Source organism: Mycteria americana, chromosome 3 (assembly GCF_035582795.1).
Source record: "Mycteria americana isolate JAX WOST 10 ecotype Jacksonville Zoo and Gardens chromosome 3, USCA_MyAme_1.0, whole genome shotgun sequence".
Taxonomy (NCBI): domain Eukaryota; kingdom Metazoa; phylum Chordata; class Aves; order Ciconiiformes; family Ciconiidae; genus Mycteria; species Mycteria americana.
Window position 1 is genome coordinate 116,594,005 of NC_134367.1, and position 14,372 is coordinate 116,608,376.

General features: G+C 41.2%; 1 protein-coding gene across 1 annotated transcript in view; it reads left to right on the forward strand.

Annotated features, from left to right (window-relative positions):
• Positions 1-453: 453 nt before the first annotated feature.
• Positions 454-14,372, forward strand: part of HNRNPLL (heterogeneous nuclear ribonucleoprotein L like) — a 28,091-nt gene continuing 14,172 nt past the window's right edge. Inside the window, exons 1-3 of the mRNA XM_075496742.1 lie at positions 454-792; positions 9,318-9,436; positions 10,726-10,963. Of these exons, the coding sequence (XP_075352857.1) occupies positions 598-792; positions 9,318-9,436; positions 10,726-10,963 (552 nt within the window). The 5' untranslated portion in view covers positions 454-597. The remainder of the gene's footprint in view (positions 793-9,317; positions 9,437-10,725; positions 10,964-14,372) is intronic.

Genomic DNA, 14,372 nt, shown 5'->3' on the forward strand with positions numbered 1-14,372 from the left:
GCCGCTCCTCGCGGCCCGCAGCGCCGGGGCCCGCGCTCGGCGCCCCCCGCCGCCTTTATCAGCCGGCGGCGCCGGGAAGGAGACAAAGGCGGTGGGGACTGAGGGGGGAGGCGGGCGGGCTCCCAAGCCGGGGGCGCTGGGCCGGGCCCTCAGGGGCCCTTGGCGCGGCCTCCCGCGGGCGCGCGCCCCCGCGGGCCGTTACGTCGGCCGGTCGCCGCGCGCCCGCCGCCTCCCCCTTCCCGAGCCCTCAGACATCAAAGAGCGAGCGAGGGAGGGAGAGAGGGGGCGGTGCCGAGGCAGACTCGCGGCGCGGTGATGGGCGCGCTCGCCGGCCAGTCGCCGCGCCGACGGCGCCCGATGGGCATGCCTGCTGGCCCATCGCCTCGGCGTCTTCGCCCCCTCCCAGACTCGGAGCCAATCGTGGCGTCGGTGACCGGCGGGGAGGCGTGACCCGCTCCCGGCGCGGGGAGGGTGCGTGCGGGGGGACGGAGCGCAGAGCATCTTTGGGGTTCACCGCCGCCGGCAGGCTCCGTCCCCGCTCCCTTGTCACCTCCGCCCGCCGGTAGCCGGGCCGTTCCTTCCCTCCCTCTCGCGGCCATGTCGTCGTCGTCGTCTGGAGAGCGGTACGAGGAAGAGGAGGAGGAGGAGGACGGCGCCTACGAGAGCCAGGCCAAGCGGCTGAAGCCCAGCGCCGCTGCCGAGGAAGGCGAGATCGAGTACAGCGGCGCGGAGGAGAGCGAGAGTCGGCGGGACAAGCCCCCCCCGCCGCGCGGAGGGGGCTTCTCAGGCGGGGTGAGGGACGCGGTGGCCGCCGGGGTGGGGGTGCGGGCGCCTTCCGTCAGGATGCCGGTGGGGGAAGGAGGCCTGCAAGCCAGCTCCCCTCCCCTCCCCTCTTCTCCTCTCCCTTCCCTTCCCGCAGGGCGAGGCTCGTGACACTCCCCCTCCTCTGTTTACCCGGCGGGGGGGGCTCTCCCCGCGGAGTGGCGGGAGGCGGGCGGGAGGTGAGCTTCCCGCGGGGGTAGGAGCGCCGGCCACGCGGCCTTCCCGAGGCTACAGCCCGCTGGCCCTCTCCCCCGCGCATGGAGTCGCTTCCGGTGGGGGTGCGCTTCTCCCCCCCCCCCCCCCCCCCCGCCGTCGTCGGGGGGCGGGAAAGGCGGGGAGGGAACCGGGCTGAGTCGCGTCCTCTCCCTTCTCCCCGCAGCAGGCGTGCTCAGGGTGCGCGGCTAATTGTTTCTTACCGTAATTGCCTGGGGAAAGGGACTGAGCTTGCAGTCTGCTAGATATACGTGATTTGGATTTTGCTGTTCTGAGATTGTCTCTTTTCTGTGGGCAGCTTGTGGCCTTTTGGGATATTGCCATTGCAAGTTTTGTGCTTGCCTTGTTGCTGAGTGTAACTATAGAAACGTAGAGCGGGGGAGGAAAGCGAGGCAGAGGGTTTCTTTCATCCTGTTTTACCTTTGGTCTGGCAGCATACGGCGATAAGGCTGATCATAAACGATTGCCTCCTTTTTAAATTCACTTGTATTTCTAGTTTCTCCCTCCCCCACGAACAATGCTAATAAGCATGCTGGTTCATTAAATTTTTTGCTACATACCTTTTATTCTTCATGAATTTGTATCTAAGCATCAAGATAGTCCTTGACCCATAAATTTGGGCTAACAATAGTTTTGTGTCTACTGTTTGATTTCTTAGCTAACTAATTGTCAAGCTGATTGCAATAATTTTTCTTCTTGATGGCTTTTTCTGTTTCTTACTTGAAAAAGCAAGATCAAGAAAACATTGATTTAATGGCAGACCTTGAAATTTAGAATACCTCTGTTTCATGTTTTGTTAAAATGAACTTACTTAGCGCTGGGATAAGTTAATGAGAGCATTTGCTGTTACCATCTCTCTGTCAGTTAAACCTCTTGATGGAGAGGGTACCTGCTAAGTTAGTACAAAAGTTCCCCGATAAACTGCAACAGACATACATCTCTGGAAAGAACAATTTTAATTCTATAGTTCCTTGTGAGAGAGCATCATCTCGGACGCAGTCAAGGCTTAGCAATGTGCTCTGTCTTAAAGGCCAGTTCTGAATGAAATCCATATGCTTGCTTAAGTTATCTTGAAATTTTGTCATGTGTGAAACATGCAGTGTTTCAGGTAGGAACAAGATGCTGCTCTTGCCATTCCTCTTTTCTGCAGTATTTTATTAAATCAGCTAGGTCTTACTTTTTTCTTTTTTTCCTTCATTCTGGGTTCTGGCTCTCATTGTCTTCATGATGACCTCAGTGACTCAGTTTATCCCAGTTAATGTGCAGGACACATTGTCCTGCCCCTTTAGGTAATGAGGGCATGAAGTATGTCTGTAACTTTATGTTTTGGATTTCAAGAATGGCATGTCCTGAGTGTCATGAGTAAAGAAACTGAAACAAATGTGTAGCAAGTCAGGAACATGAGGATTTTTAGGCACCTTGTTGCGTCAGTTGCAGTGTGCCTCAAGGAGGTGCATGGTCACTGACGGATGACTTATTGGCAAAGCTGTATTCACAGGTCCGTTATTGGAGAGGCAGAAGTTGTCTTGATAATAGAGATCAAACTAGTTTCTTATGAATAAGCTACAACATAAAGTGGATATATGAAAAATGAACAACTGAGTGCTTTTGTTAGTAATGTTATGTGAGGCTTTTAATAGCAAAATGCCAGCATTTATTCATTATAGTTAATGTGAATTTTATTTTTTTTTCTCTAATAGATTAAAAAATGTGCAGGAAACGTATTTATTCTGTGACATACCTTATTAATTTCTCTCCAGGGAAATGTTCTTAGCTTACAAAAGTTGTATGTGGTTCAGGGCAAAGACATATAAGATGAAGGTAGGCTGAGAGGAGGGAAGAACTGTAAGTATCCTGGGTTGCTCAGAAGAGGGCAGAAAAAGAATAAGTGAAGATGAAATAGGAGGAACTATAGGGAATGGGGAATTAGAAGGAGAAATGGGAAAGTGGATGACTAGGGTAAAAAGAGTGGTAGGAGTCTGGTAGCCTCATTGGTGTGGTGTTTTGTTTTGTTTTGTTTTTTCCCCCGAACATGCATCCTAGAATATCGGTGAACTGTACACTCATATGGATTATATGCTCTCTTTGTATAAAAGCTGTTTTGTAGTAGGACCCTGCTAGCAGGTTGGTGGGGTCTCCCTGCCGGGCTATATTTATTATTGTGGCATTTTCCCGTTCCTCTGGGATTGTTTCATTGGGTTGAATAAACCCTTCATGCCTCTAAGTTTCTTTTTTTTTTTTTTTTTTTTTTTTCAAATGGGTGTCTGGAAGTCTGTATGCGAGATCCAGGTGGGGAAACCCAAAATTTATTTTGCTCTTCTTTTTCCTCTGTTTCCCGCTCATGTGGACACTCCTCATAACCCAGAGGTGTACCCTCTTCCTCATGGCTCATCTCAAGGCTGAGGAGCATGGAGAGCCAGGAACAGACCAGAATGTTGACCGGGGGAGGAGTAGGAAGTGGTCTTGCAGAAGTATTCTGTGGGGGAGAGTATGATTTGGGAGAATGACTTTTACAGAGGCAATGTTGAGTGGTGGTGAAGCCTTAGCAGAGGATTCAGAATTGAGGTGTAGCAGAGGGTCAGGACACTGGGAGAATGTGAGTTAAGAGCTGTGTTTGAGGGTGTTTGGAGGGCTTTTCAGCTCCATCCTCTCTCCCTCCCTTAAATTTCAGTTTCATTGATTAATGTTGTATTTATGCAACCTGTGTTTCCTGTAGCATCCACCTGCCTCACTGTCTCTGACATACCTATTCAATATTTCTATGAAGTAAGGAAGATCTATTACCCCCGTTCTTACAGTTGGGGAAATGAGATGTGGTGTCTGAATACACAAACATAACTGCAAGCTACTGCAAGGTAAGATAGGGATGTGAACTTGCAGCTTCTCAGCTACTCTGCTGTAACTTCCCATGTGAAGCGTTCTTGCTTTGTGGTAAATGCAAAGCAGCTCACTTCGCAACTCAATTGCTTCATGTCTATCACAGGCTGTTGTGGTAACAGTAGCTAGATGGCAGTGAGTTCAGATCTTGACCTATTTTGCAGCGACTTGTTCATATATCCATTTCTTAAATGAAGTACATCCTAGAAATCGGTTGTGGAGTAAGTGTAAATAATCCTCCATCAAAAAAAAAACCTGTTACCTTCAGGCTAGTTCTTCTTCCAGCACATCAGGTTGAATCTCCTGATGATGCTGTGTGTTGTGTGGGGTTTTGTTTTGGGGTGGTGTTTGTTTTAAAGGGATATTCAGATTGTGCTGAGCAGAGAGGAAAAGAGAATAGAGTATTTCAGTTGGAAAGGACCTACAACGATCATCTAGTCCAACTGCCTGACCGCTTCAGGGCAGATTCAGAACTAGCAGAAGGGGCCAGAGTGCAGGTATTCCATTCTGTAGCAGTTGTAATAATTGAAAGGACACAGAGAGTGCTAGGAAGAGGTATGCATTAAACAAGAGAAATTATACCCCAAACTCCACATCCAAAACAAAACTAAATTGCCAGGTAGCCTTCCAGAATATGGGGTGTGATTAACCTTAACCCCCTTCTCCTGCCTAGCGCCCCCCAGCCCCCAAAACCAAGCAACCAACCACCACGAACAAAAAAATAAATCCAGGATTTACAGAACTGGTATATACTTCTATTGCCATGGAACCTTAACTTTGTCTTATTTGCTTGGCTCTTCTGAGACACTGTCTTACTTCACTGTGTATGGCAAATACTGTTGTCACGGCAAAGCTACAGGAATTCCAGGTGCCACAGAGAGAGGTGTCTCCTGTACCTCTGTAGGGAAGAGACAGAACTGCTCAAGGCAGGCAGGTGTGATCAGCAGGAATGATACATGACAGGGCAAACAGTTTAAGTAATGCCATCATGACGTAGTACAACTAGCAGTTGAAGAGTGTGCACAAAATGCTGCATATCTGCTTATGAAAGCCTTTCCTCATCAGACCATCCCCAGTGGGCAGAGCTGAGATTATTGGGGAATGTGTTGTGTACCTTCACCTTGCCTTTATAGTGTGGTAACTCTAGCTACCCTTGACATCCTGCAAGGCAGTGGGATGCAGATCAGTCCATAGTTAGGCATTAATGAAGTTTTGGGCACTTACATACCTAATAAGCAACCTTTTGGGGCTTCCCCCCCCAGTTCTGTCATATTTATAAAAGCAATTTCAGAGCATTTAAGAGGGATGCAGCAAGATGAAAAAGTTGAGAGTGAATAAGATAATCTGAATGGTGAGAAATAAAATAACGGTATATTTAGGTACCTGGGGGAGAGAATATGAAGGAGGAGTGCCATCCTTTTGCAGTAAGGAGAAAGAGAGATGGAGGAGGTAAGCAGAGAAACAGTAAAGGAGCAGATGGTCCAAAAAAGGTAGTACAAACTAATAGAACTGAGGTGAATATACTGACTGGAAGGTGTCCGGAGAAAGGATAAAGGGCACATTTATGTGCAAACAGTAGGTGAAAAATTCTGTAATCTGGAATTGTTGAGCAAGAGAGACATCATCCTAGAGCCCATGACGACTTTCTTCCTTTTCAGAATGGCGAATCATAATTTGTTAGCAAGAAACCAGTGATTATTTAAAATGTTGTCTAGAACTGTGTAGGTCACCAAAGAATGGACATTAAAATGTTATAGCCGTTCTTTGAAGCTGCTTCTGTTGCAGTCTTATGTATGTAAAGTAACTTCTTTGTGCTTCATCTGCTTGGTTATGTCAGCACTTCCCTTCGTGCCTCAGCTCTCTACAGAAGCTTGGTTTCAATGTTAAGCATTTTTATGTTCCTAGCTTCTTTCTTGAGGGAAACCTTTTCTGCCCTTGTTACTGGTCTTGAGCACTTAGAAAGGAAGTCTGTTTCCATTATCTATTTAATAATGGCATTTTCTGTCCAGCTAATGATTCTTCAAGAAATTGTTATTGAGCTTTCAAAAACCCTTAAGCCATATATATTAATGGGTACAGCAGTAATGTTAGCTAATCTGTTCTCCTGGCTTTGGTGGAGTGCAGGTGTCATGTTGGAGTTTTGCATGGGGCTTTTGTGCCATCGTGGGAGTTAGAGGACCTGAAAGATTCCTTTATAAGCAGAGAAATACTGGTGGTGGTTAATCTGTACGTGAGCAGATGCTTTGATGTAACCTTTGTCTGTGTGCCAACTGTAGCATGTGTAGTTTTCAAGATACAGTGACCATGAGATCTTGGTCAAAATCCTATGTTTTTCATCTCTGGGAAGAAATTATGGCAGCAGTTGGATGAGTTGTATACTTTCTGACCTTAGCTGTGAAGATGCTTTACACTTACAGACATGTTTGATTTTTCATGTGGTCTAGTGGTTTTATTTCTCCTCCTTTTAGAGGAAATCAAGGATCGTTCTAGATTTGCTTGATACTGCAGCTTGGTAGCCGCCAAATTTGTTTGACAATAATATGTATGTCTGCCCTTTGTGAAGACTTTTTTGCACTTAAACATATGCCTGTGGCACATGTTCGTGTCTTTCACCAATATGTTCTGTGAATGTTAGTTTGCAGCTTCCTGGCTCAGGACTGACTTACGTTCAGTTCTTGTGCTGCTGTTTAGTGCTGCTGGTTAGAAACTATTTTGAGTCAAGCAGAGGCCCTCTGATTTGGCCATTTATAATCAGTGATTTTATCTGTACAAATTAGTTTCTGAAAAGCTATGTAGACAAGTCCTTAATTTCATGGCAAGTGACTGAGATGTCACTGTTTTGTGGGGGTTTTTGGTTGGTTTTTTTTTTAATTTTTTTTTTATTATTATTCCATGCTTCTTGAGCTTCTGCACAAGTTACTATAATAGCAGCAGTGTTAGAACTTTCAATTCTTGCTAAATCTCCTACTATACAACACCCTACTAAACGATGCTTTCTGTATGGTGTTATGGGAGAAGGAAATTTGGCTTGGAAAGCCAAATGTTGCTTTAACTACAAAAGAAAGCAAAAACTGTATTTGCTGATGGTTCTGAGAATAATTCCAGTTGCAGAAGTGTAGACACCTGTATATGTGTGTATAACTCATGTATAATGGATTTGAAGATGCAAGTATAAGTGTATTAATTTTTGAGAGAGTTTGTACTATTAGAAAGATTTGTATCTTCAGTAGGCAAGCTTAAATGGACTGCTAATAAATAAAATACGAAGGGATATGCATGACAAAGGCACATGATCTGAAACTATAACAGAAAATTGAACTGGGAAGGGGAGGGAGAGAGAAATACTGTTCTGTTATGATCCACTCTGAAAAGCTTGACTTGATGTATGGGGGTGCTAATTAAGTAAGGTAGCTCTTTGTAGTGAGCCTTTGCTTCAGTAAGAAAATCATTTTGCCATCTGATTAGACAAATATTTTTAGGTGAGATTTCTTGAATGCATTAAAGAAAAGAAAACAAAAGAAAATGCATACCCCTAGCATTAACTGGGCTCTTAATATAGTAACAAGTATGTAGGGCAATGAATAATTGATTTAATAACTTCTGATTGTTCCGTAGGCTGTAAATAAAGTAAAGGTGCCTGCTATCTTAACAACTTAGAGTACTAGACTTTGCAGGAAAAACTGGTAATTATTGTTAGTTTTCTTTTGAAGGTTTCCTCAGGTGGTGCTTTTAGCTTTGAAAAGTATGTATGTGGGTAAAGAATGTATAAGCTGAAAAAAAAAAACCTCTGTGTAGTTCTGTTCCTTCTGCAATTGCCTAAGTATTTGCAGTTCAAAGTATTAACCTTTTATGACTACTTTGATCACTGCTACCACTGTGGACCTCAGCTGATTAATTCAGGATATATGGTATCTTATGCAAATATGGTGTTTCCCCACAATTGTCACAGCTCTTATTCGAAGAAATGTGTTGCCATTTAAAATGCTTTCATACTGCAAATGAATAAAATGTAAGCTAAGCTTAAAAAAATTACACAGCAGATTGTTCTGACATCTGATGAAGTCTGAAGTGCTGGCTTTTGCTTCAAACAGAATGGTCAAATCCTTGATTTAAAGAAAAAAATACATAATTCTTTTGGGAGAGCTTTGTATGGAACATGGGAATTAAATACACAAGACTCAGTTTGTAGTTATCTGGAATGTGTTTTTTCCTTGAATCAAACAGATTCAAATGGATTGGGAAGAGAGCAATGTCTGTAGCAGTAGTAGCAATCATTGTGGTTACTTAATTACTGGAGCTGAATGCTCTTTTGTGCTACAAAAGAGAATCTCATTCCAGAAGATGCTATAATACTACTTGTTATGAAAAAGTGAAAAATCAACACCACTTGATCTGTTAGATCAAACACATTGATGTAGTTGCTAAATTTGAATACATCAACTTTACACTGCCATTACATGTATGAAATTTGGGTGCTGGTAATTACAGGGTGCCATTAGTGTGCCATTTATTGTCTCTAATCTTTCTTTGATTATCTCTCATTATTGGCTTACATAATTTTATTCTTTTTTTTTTACCCCCATGTCTTGGAATATATAAAGTAAATTTCAGCCCTACTTCAGGCTTTGCATGGAAAGATGAATTGATTCCAACCCGAATTCTTCAGTCACACAGAACTGAGACTGTCTGAAGTCGTAGCAGTAGCTCTGAAAGATGCTCATAGTGGGAATTCTGTGTACGATGGCTGAATCTGTTAATGATGGTTAACCTTGGGGTGAAAAGAGAGGGCATGCCCATATGTACCGAAATTGTGAGTTTTTAAAAACATGTATGAAGAGTGTTCAGAATTAGAAGGGAGGTTGGGTTTATTTCAAGTATAGTGCAGAGCTGGCATTTTCTTGCATTGTGGGGCACAGCTCGGTGTACATTAGAAAAATAATCAATTTTTATTCAGTTTACTGGTGGCCCTTGTTTGTTCTTGCTTTTTTATCCCCCCAGCCTGTCTCGGACAAATACTGGCATAAACAAACAGGAAGAGTATCAGAAATATTTTAGCTGTTATGCATGTCCAAGTATTTTTTTTTTTATGCTTTTAATGAATAGAGTGGAAGACCTCCTGCAATTCAACGAAGTGTTAAATCGGCTTTTTTTTAATATTAGAAAAATCTTGCCTATGCAAACACATTAATTAAATCTGCAAAGCATTTTATTTTAAGTAGACTTCAGCAACTGAACTTGGCGATCTGTTTGGAAAGAAAAGTTAAATTATTTAAAATATGCTTGGATTGTACATTTAGGTGGCTGCTTCTGGACCCAGTGTAGTGTCTGCCAAATATTTAATTTTAGTTAATGACAGCAGTATTCCTTGTTCTGTGTTAAATTTTAAAATGTCATTTTGATGCTAGGATGCCGGGGGAAGTCATCACAAAGTCTCTGTTTCTCCTGTCGTCCATGTCCGAGGGCTGTGTGAATCAGTTGTGGAAGCAGATCTTGTGGAAGCTCTTGAAAAGTTCGGAACCATATGGTATGTCAAGCAGTATAAAGTCATGTCTCTGGACAAGTTGGGAGCATTATTTAAAAGTCTCTTGGACCTCTTTAAATACATTATGATAGCCATTTGAAATCCAGAACTTAGTTAATAGTAAAGCATAAAGATTTTCTAGCTATGTGAAGTTTCTGTGTTTCTGTACATGGCAAGCCTGGTCAAGCAGAGTTACACTGTCTGCGTGCCCTAGTGTCTGCTATCAGACCTCGGTAGCACAGCTAGTCCTGGCCTTAATATGAGCTGTAGCTAAACTGAATTGCAGAACAGCACGAGGGTGGTTGTCTTGATATAAGTGAATATACCAAAAATAAGGATGGGCCACAGAGCAAATGATGCTTTTTCCTATGGTTTTGTATGGGAGGTGTACTTGTGATATGGTAGGACCTTCAGAATGAGATGGTTATTCAGAGAAAGCCCCTTCAAAGGTCATATAGCCTAAAGATTCCTCATCTGTGAACAAAATAGTAAAGGTGAATGGGTAGAGCCAGCTTATTCTGAGTTTTGAGTGCTTCTTTTTGGAAGCATGCATTTCTCTTCAAGTAGATGCATGTATTGAAGTCAAATAGGTTTTTGTAAATAGTACAATAGTATTTTACACTGCCTTAATATGCAAATAATTGAATCATAATTGTACCAGTATCTTTAAATAAATAAATAAAATGAAGTGAGCACAATCTTGTTCAGGAATACAAATAGGTACATTTTAGCCTGAGAGTGTTACTTTTCAAAAACTTAATCAGCTGACAAAGCTTCTTGAGTTTGTCTGTGTCTGAATTTGGTTAACTAGAATACTTCTGTTTATTTCCTCTAAGGTAGTTTTTGTCAAAAATAGTACTTTAAATTTCTTAGCAACAGCAAAGGTGTTTAATGTATCAACTTTGAATATGTTTTATAATTTGCATTTACTTTGATCCTTTACCTCATAAATGGCTTTAGCAAGTTTTTTTTTAATATTAATTGTAGGTGTAGTAAGTTAGTAAATGATTAACTGTTTGTTATAATGGTTGAATATTTTTATGCATTAAACTTCTTCAGGAAAACAACTGCTTATTACTTATTTATCTTATAGCTGCATTTCTTTGTTTTGTGCAAATGCTTTAGAAATGCGTTGACCAGGTTTGGGAAGCGCGAGCAGGGAAACTTACCTTCCTTTTATGTACTTGTTAGGAATTGTTTAGAAAAAACATATCATATATGACAGATATGGAACTTTGGAGTTGTTTTGAGTTAGCGTATAGGAAAACTTAATGTAATGTTTCTCTCACCAGCTATGTCATGATGATGCCATTTAAACGCCAGGCTCTGGTGGAGTTTGAAAACGTAGAAAGTGCGAAGAAATGTGTAACGTTTGCAGCAGATGAACCTGTATACATTGCTGGACAGCAAGCCTTTTTCAACTACTCAACAAGTAAGAGGATTACTCGGCCAGGGAACACTGATGACCCATCTGGTGGAAATAAAGTTCTCCTGTTGTCAATTCAGAATCCTCTCTACCCAATTACAGTGGTATGTTTCCTTTTTTTTTTTTTTTTTTTTTTTAGTAAAATAATAAAAGGCAGGGAGCAGCAATTTCTGTTACATTATTTCCATCGTGTACTATGTGTTAAAATTGTGCACTGTTAATTTGAGTCAGGAATTAATTCACCTACCAAAGCTTTACACCATCTTCACATAAGTAACATGCATGTTCTGGAAAAAAGGTTTTTCTAGATGATTCAGTCTCATTGTACAGATATTTTGCAATACATTTGAAGACTTCAGTGGCCAGGATTTTGAAATGTTTAAGTTGCTACATGCTTCTGAAATATTTCCAAATGTGTTGCCACAACATCAGGAATGTCATTTAGCTTTTAGGCTCTGAGTGGTGTATGTTTAAATAGCAAGTAATTTTTCCAGTAGGAGGGGTTATTTTATTGCAGTCCTTAATTTTTAAGTACTTCCTTTGTGGAAAGGATATTTCCTTCATCTGTTGATGATCAACTCCAGTTTCATGGAATCTTCCTTACTTTTATTTGGGCTGATACATTTTACTTTTCAGTATTTCAAGTCATACCATATACACAGTTGCATCCTAATTTATTGCCATCTACTTATGGCACATGTGCATGTTTTTTTAATGATACAGATATTTTTTGCTAGTATTTAAGAATGCATGTTGTCTCATGCTTTGAATGCTTATATTTTTCATAGACATTTTATAGTACATGTTGAATTGCACAGAAATATTTCAGGAAAAATTCAAAAAGTCTGCTTCAAGGAGACTTGTAATACTGTGATATGAGCATAAGTTACTTGTTCTTAGGGAAATATATAGGATAGTATGGATCAATCAAAGTGTTTGGGTTGTGTGGAACTATATAACTTAATGCGAGTATTAAGTTTTGTTTAATGTGCCGTATATTATGATAGCAAATTGATTCAAACTTAGTATTCCTGAAATTACTTCAAGCAGTCAGTTCCATATCATGCGTTTTGCTTCACTGTATTGTGAATATCGATAGGTTTTTGCCTGTTGATTCATTAGTGGATGATGAATTTTCTTTCTCCTGTCAGTTTTCTTTATAGAAAACTATGGCAAGGTATGAGTTGGTTTTTCACCAGTGTTTAAAAATATATCTGCTTTGAGCTGTGTGAACAAATCCACTAAGTTAGAGTATTCTTTGCATGTGACTATAATACAAATTTTGGAAACGACGTTTCATTCATGCATTTTAAATTTGGCTTGCATAAGCAGCTGAGTTGAACATAGATGCTTGAGGAAACTGGTAGCAGAAGCATCGTTCTGGGCTAGGATCTGGGCTAGGAGGGTTTTATGGAAATTCTGAGGATGAAGCCTCTAGCACAGAGGCTCCTTTTTGAAAGCAAACAAACACACACCCCACCTCCCTACCCCTCCCCTTTCCCACTACCCCCAGCTATTTGTCTGGAGTATACCAATGAGCACTAGAAGCAGACAGATTTCCAAAATTACTTGCAAGCATCAGAGCTCATTGAAAATAGTGTAGACTAGTAGAGTCATAGCAACTGGGAAGAGAAATTGTACACATAACCACTAGGAATGTGATGAGAAAAATAAAAATTTTGCACTCGGCCAATGGGTTAAAGAAACCGTTAACTTAAGAATGCATCAGGCAAAGACTGCATTATTAAAAACAAACAAACAAACAAAAACCCCAACCCTCCCCAAAACACAAAGCCCAACACCACCTCTTCCTCTTGAACACTTTTCTCTCCTTAAATTTGAACTACAGTTAGATGAAATAGATGAAAAATTGCAACCAGTTTTAAGTCGCAAGTCTGAATAACTGCAATAAACTGTTCCATAGTTCTTAAGAGCTTTTCTTTCAAAACAAGATACAGTTTTTGCAGAGAAATTGGTCTGCTCAAGGGCATCTTGTGGAAGAAGCTAAATTGTTCTAAAATTTTGTTGCAGCTTATTTCCTCCATTACAATTGTGACCTGCTTCTTTCCTAGCAGAATTTTTTTAGAGGGGTGTGGCAGTGAAGAGCAAGAAGGGCAACTTAACTGTATTTAATTCCTAATTGCTTTCCCCCCGCTTTGTGATGGGGAGTTGGTGTTTTGAAAAAGTTTTGCCTAAGGTGTCATATATAGGTCTCTGAAGTTCTGGTTCACAGTTTCCTTATCTGTGGGCAGAACTTTGTCAGGGATTTGTCTGTAAGAAGAGACAAATTTGTTCAAACAGACCTTCTCAAAGTGACCCTTGCTGCTGCAGTTGTTACTGTCTGTTCACCTATACCTCTGCTGTTGCCTCTTAGTTCTCAACCTTCTAAACCTTCCGTACATGCATGAGGAAGGTGTGGTATGCCTTGGTAATTGAAATGTTTTAAACTTAACTATCAACTTCTGAGATTAGATTGCTGCACCTCCTTTTTTATGATATTCTAGTATGTATGTAACGCTAGTGTTAATTTTTTATTTAAAATATCCCATGTTACTGTATGTTGTGAATCGATTGATTTGGTAATCTAAAGTAGCTGAATTTAAAAAAAAAATCAAGCTGTGTGTGTGCCTTGCTGAGTAACGATACTGATGGCATTTTGAGTAGAGCTTACATTTTGAAAGACAACTTTTTTTTTTTAATTCAGTGGCTGTGAAGAATTTTTTTGAGACAAAATTGTGAAAAAGGCATTTGCCTGAAAATGAATGTCATCTGGAGCTGGAAAGTTCTCAGGACTCTTTTCTCCCAAACAAGAGGAGATGGAGGGGAGCTGTTCGCGCTATTGAGTGTGCATAGAAAATATACCTATAAGTGATCTCATAAATCTTATTTTTTAGGGGTACAGAGTGCTTGAATCCTTTCTAAAAATGTCTGCCCATCTTCTGAAAATCTTAAGGTTGACAGTCTCCTCTGTTTGCTTCATGTAGCTATGCAAAACACTCACTGGAGTGTCTGGAGCAAGGTCCCTGAGCATGGACAATGTTTTTGGTTTGTTGTGGGTTTCTTTTTGTTTTTTTTTTTTTAGTGGTAATATGCCCATATATTAAAGCTTATGATGCTTTATATAAGCCAGGAGTTATACCACTGCAGCTGTAGCCAGCAATAAGACATCCTCTTTTTCTAGTTTCTTGTTGTGTATGTGGGGGGTATGTGGGGGTATGTTTGTTTTGTTTTTAAGAAATCCAGCATGCCCCCCACCCCTTTGCCTCCCAATTGTTCTGCTATTCTGCAGAGCATAATAATAAATACTATACCTACTTCCTTTCCCCTTTCTTCCTCTTGTCCCCCAAATAAACCTGAGGATGTACGCTAAGATCTTGGAATGAACATTTTGGAAGTATTTGGTTTAGATATAAAGAAAGGAAGGGAAAAATAGATTGTGGTAGCATGTTTCACCGAGATGTCTTTGCTTGCTAGGTTTAGCTATGAAACTGGCTGTCTAGTAAAGCTTATGTG